At 40.7% G+C, this 14762-nt stretch overlaps 1 protein-coding gene across 2 annotated transcripts in view; it reads right to left on the bottom strand.

Annotated features, from left to right (window-relative positions):
- LOC132889292 (uncharacterized) overlaps nt 1–14762 on the bottom strand; it is a 67551-nt gene that overhangs the window by 27482 nt on the left and 25307 nt on the right. Inside the window, exon 6 of one of the 2 annotated variants that reach the window (XM_060925648.1) lies at nt 12435–13786. The exons of the other annotated variant lie outside the window; for it this stretch is intronic. Within the exon in view, the coding sequence (XP_060781631.1) occupies nt 13770–13786 (17 nt within the window). The 3' untranslated portion in view covers nt 12435–13769. Of the gene's footprint in view, nt 1–12434; nt 13787–14762 lie in introns of those variants that run through there. 2 annotated transcript variants of the gene reach the window in all.

The raw sequence follows: 14762 nt of genomic DNA, 5'->3' as shown, positions 1-14762 counted from the left end.
GAGCAACAGAGACAGACAATGAAGTCACAGCACAGTTGTAGGAAGATAACAATAATAAGTTAGACAACAGAGAACTTATAATGAATAAAAAAATGTCTAAATTAGAAGATTTGAAGTGTGCTCGTGTATTTGGGGGGTACGGGAGTAGGGGGCCAGATGAAGTCCACTTTTGGGGAAAAAAGATCCCCCCCCTCCACAATGCTGGCTACGGGCCTGACTTTTTATATATGGCTCTCACGAAAATGTATTTAAAAATATGTGGCTTTCATGGCTGTCTTAGCCAAAAAGGTTCCCGACCCCTGCCTTAACGTATGTGTGGAGAGCGAGAGTGAACTTGAGTGCCTGTTTGAAGAACATTCTGAGCGTTGTCCATTGTTGTCCAGGATTTGATAACTGGTGCTGTTGCAATACATGTCATGCAATAGGCGTGTGTGCGTAAAGTTATAGTAAACCACCCCCGCCTTTTTTTTTTTTGAGTCGCCGGATCCACCCACCTCCTGCGTTCCGGGACCTCCCACTTCACAAATTAAGCACTGGGTGGGTCGCTTTGCCATGGCAACCGGATATAACAGAAGGGTGAAGAGTCAAATCAGCTCAAGAATCAGTTGGGAAGATTCTTACTAAGCGTTCGAGTGCATTTAATACTGAGTAAGGTTCATCTGCGAAAAGAATTTTATCCTTGATCAATTGTGAAACTATGGCGGAAGCAATTAAACTATGGCGGGGCACAATACTTTCGTCTATGTTTGGGAAACACTGCTACTGTGCTAAATTGACTAACTTCAACATTGGTTCATCTTGACCAGCCTCATGAAAGTCACCTGACATGCTTTTGGTCAATATGACTGAACAAAAAACAGCCAACAAGTGCACAGCATGTTTGAGATCTCTTTTAGGACTGTTAGAAAACCACTCTCAGTATCTAACTTAAGTCGACTCTGGGAATGTTATTCCAACAGTCTTAAGGGATCTGCATACTTGCAGCACTTGTTAACTGATTATCCCTTGCAGATTGTAATCTTAATGCATTTCAGGTAACTATTTCATGAAGTTGGTTGTAATGAAGCCCAATGGTGAAAGGAGTAGGTGATCCTAAACTGTTGCATGGTAGAGTAGATGTGCATACCCTCTTTGTGAATTAGGTGACGTCTTAGGTGAATTAGGTAATGTCTTATTGATGACCTGTCTTTTTGACAGACCACAGATCTAACTGCTCATAGAAGGTCTGCTGTTCTTCGTGGTCTTCCCCTGTACTTGAGAAAGCCAGCTTCAATTTTAAAGACTAAGGTAATTAATTTTAATAACTTTATGGTGTTACTGCTTCAGATGCAGTAATATTGTGTAACCCACCTCAAAAATGGTGGTTTTGTGTATTCCTCTTAAACAGATGATTTAATATGACATTAAGTATGGTCTCTATGTTAACAAAGAGGGCATGTATAATATAAAGTATTGAGTTCCCGGTTTCATTGAATTATCAGGCACAAATAGCCTAGGTTGAGTCCTGTTTTGTTTGTTCTTTCATCCACTTTGCAGCAGTTGCCAAGTGCCCTACAGAATGGCCCATAGGTGGCGCCCGTGTCATGCAGTTTTGTTTCTGTTTTGTTCCCCCCCCCCCCCCCCCCCCGTGCCTGCTGCAAAGCGAGAGGGAGCCTACAGCATGTGCTCTGTAGGAAAAAGAGACAGAAAAGTATTATTTTACACCTGGGAACGGTATAAGGAGTGTCTGAACAATTATTCTTTTGGAAATGGTCTGGTGTTTCGTGAACCACGGTGTGTGTGTGTGACCGGGAAGATGAGCAGTAGTCCGCTGCTAGCCTGCTGAGGAGAGAAGGAGAGAGTGCGATCGGTGGACATCAGACTGGACTCAAGACTCGAGTCAGGACTTCATCTCGGCTTGTGCTGTGCTGGTGGCAGGGGCGTCAGAAGCATTTTTAATGTGGGGGGGGACACACTGGCGGGGGGTCCTCCGCCAGAAAATTTTTAATTAATTAGATGCCATTTCCTGCATTCTGGTGTATTTTTAACAGGTTGTTAAACACCTAATTTTACCTACAAAAGTCACTTAATTCAGTGACTATTTTAGAGACTCAACAATAAGTCCTCATTCAACTAGTCCATATATTCATCAGCCTGTTTTTAAACCCACCGCTATGCCTAAGATAATGAGATGAATGTGACACAATTTATCACCAACAATGACTTTATGGGTGTATTTTACTTTTTATTTTGTGTTTTCTATTTAGTTTTAGATGTAACACAACATGCCACTGGGCCAAGCAATAGTGACACTCAACTGTCTCATCTCATCTCATTATCTCTAGCCGCTTTATCCTTCTACAGGGTCGCAGGCAAGCTGGAGCCTATCCCAGCTGACTACGGGCGAAAGGCGGGGTACACCCTGGACAAGTCGCCAGGTCATCACAGGGCTGACACATAGACAGACAACCATTCACACTCACATTCACACCTACGGTCAATTTAGAGTCACCAGTTAACCTAACCTGCATGTCTTTGGACTGTGGGGGAAACCGGAGCACCCGGAGGAAACCCACGCGGACACGGGGAGAACATGCAAACTCCACACAGAAAGGCCCTCGCCGGCCCCGGGGCTCGAACCCAGGACCTTCTTGCTGTGAGGCGACAGCGCTAACCACTACACCACCGTGCCGCCCACACTCAACTGTATGTTTAAAAATAAGAATATTCATAATCTCACACAATGAACAGGCATGACATGGCATCATGCAAACTTCATAACACAAAATCACACTGTGTCAAGCAACGGTGACACATAAAAAATAACTTCACACAGTGAACAGGTGCAATTTTGTTCACCACCAACAGTGACTTTAGTGGGTGCATTTTACTTTTTTCCAATTTAGCAATACTCATAACAAAAATGGCATGGCATCATGCAGTCTTCATAACACAAAATTACACTGGGTCAAGCAATGACACATAAAAGAGAACTTCACATAATGAACAAGTGCAGTTTTGTCAACCTACATGCAATGGTGGTGCTACAGTAGCATTTACAGATTAGTATAACAAATAGATTTATAGATATAACTCCTTATATTGGTGCCACCACAATTTCTACCACTTCATAACTTTTATCCCCCTTTCCTTCACAATCCACCTGGAATAACATCCATCTCTCGCCATTACTTTCCTTTCTACTATTCCTTCCCCATACACTGATTTCCCATCTTACTTTCCAGAAAACTGCCAAAGACCAGACAAAACAAGGAATCAATAAATATCATCAGAGCAGACTTGACCTCATTCTTGGCATTACAGTAAGGCAGGCCTACTGGGTTTGAATTAAATGATAGCTAACGTTAAGCTAGCTGATACATCTCCTAACATTGACTAGCCAGCTAACTGCACTAACATTTCCATTGGGACAAAAAAAAACCCTGTCCTGTGGGGAAATTTTGACTGACTTTCCGCTTCTTTGTAAAGAATGTCCTTATGTCCATTGTGTCTGGGGAGGAGCAAATACTGCAAACAATTCATCATCAACCAAGAATACCCCATTAGGCTAAGTTTATTTCACTGTTTAGTTGAATATTAATTTAACGTGTCCTAGGGTTAATTTTGAGGGCATATCACAAAAGAATAAGGTTTTAGCAAAAGCTAGACATTGTGAGGTTGCAATGGGGCTGACGTCACCTCCTCCACTTTCCAGCAGCTGCACCAACATTTCTGTGCTCGCGCTGAGATTCACTTCACTCGCGCGCGGTGAGCTGTTGTAGGGAGCGCCCGGAAAACCCGGAGTGGATTTTCAGTGCTCTGTGTTTTCTCTTATCGGTCAAGTGGATTCTTTCTGGGTTTGAATTAAATGATAGCTAACACGTTAAATTAATATTCAACTAAACAGTGAAATAAGCTTAGCCTAACCCAGGATTCTTTCACGAAGCAATAGAAACGGCGCTGGGTGAACTAATATTTTATGTTAAATGTGGGGGGGTCCAAACGAAGAATTATGAAATGTGAGGGGGACATGTCCCCTTCACATTCAATGGTAGCGACGCCCATGGCTGGTGGGAGCGACAGAGACTGCGAATAAACATTTGGTTCAGAGGTGTGTGTGTGTGGGGGGGGGGGGGGGGGGGGGGGTTGTGGACATAGGGTTGCCACCATTCAGAAATGAAAATAAGGGACTCCCACCACGGCTCCTTGGGGCCATGACCACCACGGGCACGACTCCCATGGGGTGGGGTGCCCGTAGCAGTGGTATGTTTTATTTTGTAGGTGTTTTTAGTAAAGGGGTGATCAAGAAAGCAATTATTCATACTTAAAGCTTGAAATGCTTTATTGCCAATGCTGTAAAAATGTATAATGTACAAGTGGGCAACAATGAACTTTTAAAATATAATCTAAATATATTGAACTATTCGGACGGATGAATGATCATTAATTCAAACAATCAAACAAACGACAATCATAACATAATGTCCCATACCATACCGTATCACTTTCAGGAGATGATTGGGGTATAAAGAACTGTGACACTGACACTTGTGTCTTCTGTGTTCTTACATATCTGCAGTGTTGCTCTCCTGACGAATGCTATCTAATGTCAGGCAGCCCACCGTCCGCCACTGAAACACTCGCCGACAGACTTTACAGCAGGGGCGTGTTTAGCCTATTTTTGGGGGTGCTCAAGCACCCCCAAAAATGAGCTCAGCACCCCCTAGCTCAGCACCCTCAAAAACACTGCTTTTGGACGTAATTTTCAGAAATAAGTGCCCTTGCGCACTGCGCAATGAATGTGTGCGCGGGCGTGTGTGTGTTCTTGAATTCACCTGTTAGGTGATGGTTCTATGACCAGTAAAATACCTCTCCTCCTTGCGTCCCCTCTGATTGGGTTGCCTGTCCGCGCGAGTGCTTGCTACGACATGGTGTTTTTTTTAACTGGATTCCACGCTGATGAGGAACTCGAAGTAGCACCTGAGTATTACTGGCATAGCGAGATGTGAAGGTACAGACTGGAGTTACAATTGTTAAACACAACACAATAATATGCATAATGCAATACTGATGTTCCCTGGTCTATGAACAGAATGATAAACGACATTTATCATCCATATCGAGATACTTTTGTGCAGAGCTGAACAAGTGCTACGGTGCTAGACCACCGTGTGTTAGTCAATTTTATGTAATGTAACATAGCGTTTACGTTTGCTTATCATTCACAAATCCAAACCCTGGTCATTGTCTGGGGGGACAGTGAGTGTGGTTTGGATATAGCCTACATTTTCAAAATGCAGTAGTAGGTCTTGTTTAGTTAAAAATATAACGTAAATATTTGTGTCAGTGGTTGTAAATGTGTAGATATCATAGTTGATTGGGTCAGCTTCTGTTCAAACATTGCATAAGTCTAGTCTTGTCTAGTCTAGTCTTCTTGTCTAGTTAAGTCTAGTCTAAATGCGGAATAAACGTGGAAACACTGTCGTTCAAGCCAGGTGCCTCTGTCAGCTCTGGGGGCTAAGCACCCCCAAAGATCAGATGCTAGAATCGCCCCTGCTTTACAGTTTGCTCTGTAGTCGTCTCCGCTCACGCTGTCCAGCCAAGGATGTGCCTCTTCCCACTCACGTCTGTATTTTTGTAAGCGTTTACGCTTTTGAGGACGTGGTGGAGTCCCGGGTGCAGCAGACGTTTTTAAAAGGCCCGGGTTTTTTGAGCAGCGCCAGTGTGTGATGTCTGTCTCTAGGCAACCGTGACAGCGCCACACGCAGTGACGCAGGCAGCCAGGCACAGACACACAGAGCGGGACGCAGAGTGGAGGGGTGTGTGTCCTGGGTAGATCCCGCAACGGAGTATTTCCTGTTTTATTTTGTTAATTATTGTTAGGTTTAGTGTTGATGTGCGTGAGACAGGCATGTGTATTGGACGTTTATGAAAATACGGAACAAATCGCGTCCCGTATCGGTTCAATACGGGACACAAGATTTAATTGCCAAATAAAGGACGATTCCGTATTTTACGGGACGGGTGGCAACCCTATGTGGACAACCAGACAAAACTTATTGCTGCAGCTATATTCATTTTACTGGCCAGAATTTTTTTTAATTGTTTTGGGGAATTTGAAGTTCCAAATGAAAGAAACAAATGTGAAGTTGTGAACTGAGAAAGGTGAACTGTGCAATAATTGAAAAGAAAGAAACTGAATGTGTGTGAAGTGATTTTTTTTAAACAGTCAAAGATTTATTAGTTATTGAGTGTCAGTCATTGCATTTAAATAACATAATCTTTACCTCCGAACCAGGGCATCCTTTAAGGCTGCTGGGCCATAGAAGGTTCACGCTGCACGCTGCATGCTGCACGCTGCACGCTACACGTTCACGTGAAGAACCGGACCCTGGGCCATTAAACTTCATGCTTGGATGTTCACGTGTTGCGTCTGTTCTACTTTGACCGAGTAACCAACAATATGGACTCTTCGGATGACGACGATTGCCTCATTCTGCTTTTACTGAGACAGAGGAAGAGAAAAAGGAACAGAATTTGGAGCCGAGAACACTTCCTTCTGAGAGAAACCCGTGGTGAATTTCACCGAACATTCTATAATCTGCTTGACAATCCCGATGAAGAACTATTTTTCAATTATACCATTCAATTATATTTTTTTCTGAAGTTTTCCTCTGAAAGCATAGAGTTATCTCCCTAGACCCGTTCTGATTGGCTGGCGCGGCGGTGACCGCATGCATTGACTGGAATTTCCGTCTTTACGCCTAGAAAAAAGTGTGCATGTTCATTTCACGCTTCACGCGTGAAGTGTGCAGCGTGCAACGTGAACGCCGTTCTATGGCCCAGAGCAAGTCATGCTACGTTTGTCCACTTTTCTTTACATGCGTGTAGCGTGCAGCATGCAGCATGCAGCGTGCAGCGTGAACCTTCTATGGCCCAGCAGCCTTAGTGTGGTGACCCCTAGACCTTGAGAATTTACTTTTTGTTACGGTTTCGTTATCCTGGTTACAATTGCATAAGACATTATGCTTTCAGTCTGACACCAAGTGTTATTTATTGTGTTTCACAGGATGCTGGGGCCACACACAAAGGCCATGAAAATGGGGATCCTGGAAGTGACTGACAGTTCTACCAACTCACGACCATATCCCACAGTGGTTAATGTGGCTATAGTACTGGAGGAGGAAGTTGTCATGGACAATCTGGGAGACTTCACAAAAGCCCTCATGATCCTCTTCAGTCTGCTTTATGCTCTAAATATGGAGTACCCTAAGGACTTAAGGTACACATTCGAGGCAGTCCAGAAGATTCTCTTAAACCTGGGAAAAGAGTGCACATCAAGGGTACAGTCCTTGAAGAACAAGTTATTACAGGTTTAATGGTCATTACATATTCATTGCCAGTCATTGAGGCATTTTGAGGTATCAAAGGTTTCATGCAAATGTTTGTGTTAAAATGCCAGTGAGTTGTGTTATTTTTTATAACTGCCCTGGAACATGTCTGAAGTAAGAATCAAAGGATGATTGTGTTTCTTTTTTTCCCCACACTGCAGTTTATTTCCAAGTAATTGGAATTTCAGAGAATTTTTTTCAGCAATATCTGAGTTTATGCTGATATTTGATTTGTAAAGCAGTCATCCCCTGAGATATCAGACTGTTTCATTTTTTATGGCAGACATTTTATAGAACTGATTTAAATAGTGACCATTGTAGCCTGAAAGTAGTGGGCAGTACTGTGTATTTTTTTTTAAAATGAATACTTGTGTAATGTTGCACTTGAGCCTAACAGGTGAGTTCATCTCATCTCATCTCATTATCTCTAGCCGCTTTATCCTTCTACAGGGTCGCAGGCAAGCTGGAGCCTATCCCAGCTGACTACGGGCAAAAGGCGGGGTACACCCTGGACAAGTCGCCAGGTCATCACAGGGCTGACACATAGACACAGACAACCATTCACACTCACATTCACACCTACGGTCAATTTAGAGTCACCAGTTAACCTAACCTGCATGTCTTTGGACTGTGGGGGAAACCGGAGCACCTGGAGGAAACCCACGCGGACACGGGGAGAACATGCAAACTCCACACAGAAAGGCCCTCGCTGGCCCCGGGGCTCGAACCCAGGACCTTCTTGCTGTGAGGCGACAACGCTAACCACTACACCACCGTGCCACCCTCAGGTGAGTTCATATAGATTTAAATAAATAAAATGTACTTTATCAGAGCATAGTGTGTGATTTATTTGAAATAATGAAAAATAGACTTTTTGGCTAACATGAAATATTTAATTAAAACCCTTTGGTGACTGACCCCTTGAAAATGGTTCCTCCAGGAACGATGACGTTTCAGTTGTCAAGACAACGGAAAAACTAAAATACAAAAACAGAAAGATACGTCACAATGCTCTTGTGCACAAAACAAAATGCTCTTGTATTTTAGTTTTTCCGTTGTCTTGACAACTGAAACGTCATCGTTCCTGAAGGAACCATTTTCAAGGGGTCAGTCACCAAAGGGTTAATACATTTTATTTAAATTTGAGTCTGCTTGTTGGCCCAACTAGCTATGTTTAGTCAGCAGAGAATATTTAATCAACACATTCTATTTCAAGTTCAGTCTACATGCAGGGGCAGGGCCGTAACCAGGATTTTTCAAATACCAAGGTCAAGCATGGCTGACAGCACCGAAGCCCCCCCCCGCACAACTTAAATAAATAAATAACAAACCAAGGATAGATTTGGTGGTGGACACATTTTATTTTAACAATTCTACAACTGTGGCACCATAACTGTGGTGTTTTATCTGACATAAAAGTAGAAAGGTAGTGAACTCTTGAACTGAGTATACATACCTAAAGTACCAGTTACCTAAAGTATTGGCATTATTTACATTGCAGCATACACATGACAGAAAGGGTGTGAACTGCTGAATTGTAAGTTTTAGTATTACACCTTATAATAATAGTGTGTGTGTGTGTGTGTGAGAGAGAGAGAGAGAGAGAGAGAGAGAGAGAGAGAGACTGAGAGTTTGTGTGTTATTTGTGGGTGTCTGTATGTGTAGAGACATTCTGAGCAGTAATGTAAAGGCATCAGTCTATCTGGCTGTCTTGAATTGAGATCCATTTGCATGCATTCTCTGAAACAGTGTTCTCACCATTGCCTGTAATGTAAGTTTGTCTCATAACACATTTACTTCAACAATTCTAAAACTGTGCCATCATAACTGTAGTTTTGTCTGACATAAAAGTCAGAACTGAACTGAGTGTATTGCTCAGCTAAATATTGGCATTATTTACATTTCATTATCTTAAATTAGATTAGAATGTATGGCTATTAGTTCTGTGTGAAGACTATGTATTAGAGAGAGTGTGTGAGTGTATTATTTGTGTGTATGTGTGTGTCTGTATTTGTGTGTCTGTGTGAGTGAGTGAGAGAGAAAGAGAGAGTTATGAGAGAAAGAGAGTTACTCAAACAAGCCCGTTTAGTCAGCCCTGCACAGGGCTGCCTGTGACAACATAGTTTTGAATGTTTCTCGAAATGCTAACTAAAATGTAATAGGCAATGACAATGAAACGTTTCCCCTTGGAAAGTTGGCATGACACCGCTGAACGGTCTGCCACTGCACTGACAATATTTTCTCACCTTCCCTCCTTCTCTTTCCCTGCTCTTCTGTTGGCTGTCCAAACCTTAATTTAGTTTGTTGCAACATTTTCATTTTGCACTCAGGTAAAGCTCTATAATGTGATGTTACTATTAGCCTACGTTAGGTTAGGTAGGCATATGTGATAGAGCGTAGACTACACCCTGCCTGTTTTATCCAAAACCCAACTTCCCCGGCCGACACTAGTATAGGCTACGTCGTGTGACGCTGCGTTAGACACAGCAACGATAGAGATAGAGGCTGAGAGATTTCAGATGACATTAGACAAATGTGAATTTTATTGGGGGGAAATACAGATTACATGTGGATGTGGATGCTGCGTTTTACATTGATCACTGCTCGAATTCAGCGTAGACCAATTTTAAATTTCTGAAAAAAATACCGAGGACATGACCTCGGTGTCCTCAATGGTAGTTACAGCCATGTGCAGGGGTAGTCGGCACAACAAAAAAAGTTGGTTTCCACAACTGAAATTGGGCCAACTAAAATTTTTAGGTGCAACGGGTCACTAGAAATTTTTGGAGAGGCGTTTTTTTTTTTTTAATTGAGTGGATTGGTGGAGCCCAAACTCTTTAGAGATGGTTTTGTAACCTTTTCCAGCCTGAGCATCAACAATGCTTTTTCTGAGGTCCTCAGAAATCTCCTTTGTTTGTGCCATGATACATTTCCACAAACATGTGTTGTGAAGATCAGACTTTGATAGATCCCTGTTCTTTAAATAAAACAGGGTGCCCACTGGCACCTGGTTGTCATCCCATTGATTGAAAACACCTGACTAATTTCACCTTTAAATTAACTGCTAATCCGAGAAGTTCATATACTTTTGCCACTCACAGATATGTAATATTGGATCACTTTCCTCAATAAATAAATGACCAAGTATAATAATTTTCTCATTTGTTTAACTGGGTTCTCTTTACTTTTAGGACTTGTGTGAAAATCTGATTGTTTTAGGTCATATTTATGGAGAAATATAGAAAATTCTAAAGGGTTCACAAACTTTCAAGCACCACTGTAGTTGATCCACTATTGGAAGTGGTTGTTGGACAAAAGGATTTGGTAGTAACAGTCGGAGTAATGAGCCTACATGACTGGTCTCTATTCTTGATGCCCCCCCCCCCCCCCCCCCACACACACACACACATGAGGCTACGTGAGCTCGCTTGTGTGCATTTCACACAGTTTCCTGAAAGTCATTTCAATCATATACAGAAATAGTTTTCCACCATACAAAACAACCACAATTTCCAGTCTATAGTGAAAAATGTTATTTCATTGTAATAAGCAACCATTTAAAAGCATGCAGCTTTCACAAATCACATGTCCTGTATGGAACATTTATACATTTAATTTCCAAATTCTACATTGCAAAGCAAAAGGAAAACAATATAAAATTTAAAGTCTTTTTAAGTAAGCTTGTAGTGCAGAAATGTGAGCTTTCTGACATTTTTGTTTTCTTAATCAACAGTTTGCAAGATGGTGAGATTTTTTTTAAATGTTATATTTTTTCATTCTACTTTTATATTTTGCATTCCATATGCACTTTATATTTTATATTTCATATTTTATATATATACTTTTTATATTGGTAAGCATAGTTTGGTCAGGCAGTTGCAAAATAAGAATTTCATCACGCAATATTAAACCGCTGTGTCTGTTATTGTGTATATGACAAACATCTTGAATGATGGATTTTAGCAGCCACATATTTAAGATATCCAAAATACTTCCACACAACTAAAAGAAATGCCAAAATTGTATGTCTTTGGATATGTAATACTAGTAAGGCCTGTAATTGGCACTAAATGGGCCTGTAATGTCAAATGTCTTCCAGAAACTGTTTGAATGCATTTTTATTGCACCATAAGCCTGTTTGAAAAGCTATGTGCATTGAGTGTGCAGTTTTATCTCCAGCAAATGTCTGAACTCTTCTCCACCCATGTGGACTTAAGCAGCATGAGTATATGGAAAGTTGGCGATGCTGAGTACATCTGTTTATTTATGCACTGATAAAGCTTGTAATTGTAGTGATTTTTTTCTTTTTAATTTAAATTTGTAAGCATTTCAGTACTTGTCTATTTTGAGGTTGCACAAGTGATACTGTATTAAAATATACATCTATTCTTCTGCAGCTCTATTTTGCTACTTTGATTTCATGAACTGCTGGTTTTCAGTTGGAGGGTTATCAGTTGTTCACTGATTCGCCTCCAGTAACTTTACTAGTGATGTCATCCTATGAAACAATGCATAAATTCATTTTTATACATTTTTGCTGGAGTATACAAGAATATAAACTATAAACTTTGCAATATAAATTGTTAACTCTAGCAGTACTGTACATCTGCAGCAAACAGATTACGAAAAGTGGGCTAATTTTGTGAAAAGTGTGGCCAAAGTTAAACAGAGCATGTAAATTGTTATATCAGGAAATATTTTATTGATCCTGCATCACACAGAATGTGAGCAAAGTCTACTGTAAGATATTGAAAACAAACAAAAAACCACATTCATTTATTTTCTGTATAAAGAGGTTCATTTGATTACTTTTATACATGTCAAGCGCTTACAACAGTGCCCTCTTCTGGGTATAATTCATTTATATATATATATATATATATATATATATATATATATATATATATATATATATATATATATATATAATCAATTCATTATTACATTTAATGTGTCCTGAAAATGTACTTTTTTAACCTTTGTTTTAACTGTGTGTTTTTGGAAATGGGCTATGATGCAGAATGTATGTTTTGCTTCCCCCCCCCCCCCCCCCCCCCCTTTCCTGAAAACATACGTGTCAAAACTGCCCCTGGACCTGTTCTTCAAATAAAGTTTGACAAGGACAACTTTGGGCCTGTTACAACTTTTTTTTATATATATAAATGCATCTTTCTTTTTAATAATCTCTTTCTGCTGTATTTTGATACATATCTGATGTTTCTTTGAAACTTGAAGGTGTTACTCTTTTATTTACCTTCACTATCCTGACTACTGAGGACATCCTATGAGCAACTCTCATTAGCACATGATCACAAGTAATTCAGAAACTTTATTTATTTTACAAGTATGGCGACTGCCAAATGTTCAAGGGAACGAATACTTGTATGCAATATCAATTGCTGTCTGTTTAAATGCTTTGCAGGTGCAGTTTACTTGTGCATGTATTTAGATTCCATCAGGTGTGCGTACAAAAATAGCTCCGAGTTAGCATTCAGAGCTGAAAGACAGTGAGTGGAGCTCAGCTGTAGTTCAGTTTCTGACCAGCAGAGGGAGAAATGAATGTACTGAACTATGCTGCCATGAACATCAGCTCCAGTTCTGCTAAAGAGACACTGATGTTGCACTAAAACAGATCTAGACAAACACAGTAATAATACAAATAAGGTTCTTGTGACTGTGGTTTGTGCCCCTCGGCATATTTAGCATCATGGACATCAACTTAAACTTGGGTGGCATGGTGTAAGTGGTTAGCATGGTCGCCTCACAGCAAGAAGGTTCTGGGTTCGAGCCCAGCAGGGGCCTTTCTGTGTGGAGTTTGCATGTTCTCCCCGTGTCTGTGTGGGTTTCCTCTGGGTGCTCTGGTTTCCCCCACAGTTTGAAGACCTCCGGTTAGGTTAATATGGGACAACCTTGGGCTGAGGTGCCCTTGAGCAAGGCACCTAACTCCCAACTGCTCCCCGGGCCCTATTAGCATGGCTGCCCACTGCTCTGGGTATGTGTGTGTTCATTGCTCGCATGTGTGTGTTCACTGCTCCAGATGGGTTAAATGCAGAGAGGAATTTCACAAGTGTGTGATGAATAAAGTTGTGCTTTCTTTTAATGAATGAATTACTCTTTAAAAATAATTAAATTCCTATCCATTGTATTTTGTTACAGAGCCATGTGACATCACTCCGAGATGGTTTGCACACAATATATACACATTTATTTTGGATATTTACAAAAAATAGAAGCAAAATATGAATATTTCTATTTTCATATGAAAATAAAAAAATCAAATGTGTGTGTACATATAAGAATTATACATGAAAGTATTATTGCTCAAAATATAATCATAAATTCTTCACGGTTCTTGTCTGCCCAAGTGTCCAGTAAACTGTGTTATCTTTTTCCACACTGTCACCACTGAAAATGACCTAAGGGGGAAAAAAAGTGTTTTTAGTTTCTTTGAATCTTTGTAGTTTTATTTGTAGTTGGTCTGTTTTCCTCTGTTCAAAATTGTATGGGCATGGGACGGATTCTTCAGTGTTTCTCAATCCTGAGCTCACAAGTTTAACCACAGTCATGCTTGTTTGTTATGCCGTGTTCAAGACAAGTTTGCAACTTATCTGCATCTGATAAAAGCCTCCAAAAATGTACCCTCAACTTGAAATCTCAGCTCATCATCTTTGGGTCAACTTTTCAATTACCAGTTCCTTCCCCTTATATGGCATGATGTGAAATCAACATGGCTGCTCACATTTCTCTACTTTTTAACTAGTTTACAGCAATACTGGCTTTAGATCAGTCAATATACAGACACAGTACTTGGTTAAATGTACACTTATGGGCCACTTTATTAGGAACACCCATCCACCTGCTGTTTGATGCAGTTATCTAGGCAGCCAATTCATTGACAGCAGCACAATGCATAAAATAATGCAGATACAAATCAACAGCTTCAGTTAATGTTCACTTCAAACATCAGAATGGGAAAAACTGTGACCTCAAAATGTGACTTTCACTATGGCATGGGTGTTGGTTTGAGTTAGATGGACCCATTTCAGTATTTCAGAAACTGCTGATCTTCTGGAGTTTTCACACAGAGCAGTCTCTAGAGTTTACACAGAATGGTGCTTAAAACAAAACCAAAAAACATCGAGTGAGTCACAGTTCTGTGAGTGGAAACACCTTTTTGATCAGAGAGGTCAGAAAATGGCCAGATTGGTTCGAGCTGCCAGGAAGGATATAGTAACTCATATAATCACTCTTGACAACTATAGTGAGCAGAAAAGCATCTCAGCATGCAACAGCAGAAGAACACATTGGCTTCCACTTCTGCAGCCAAGAACAGGAATCTTACAATCAACAAGAAGTGCCTATTAAAGTGGCCATTGAGCGTATAACATTAGT

This window comes from Neoarius graeffei, chromosome 1 (genome assembly GCF_027579695.1).
Source record: "Neoarius graeffei isolate fNeoGra1 chromosome 1, fNeoGra1.pri, whole genome shotgun sequence".
Lineage (NCBI taxonomy): Eukaryota > Metazoa > Chordata > Actinopteri > Siluriformes > Ariidae > Neoarius > Neoarius graeffei.
The sequence above is the reverse complement of the archived record's forward strand: the minus strand, read 5'-3'. Positions and strand labels throughout refer to the sequence as shown.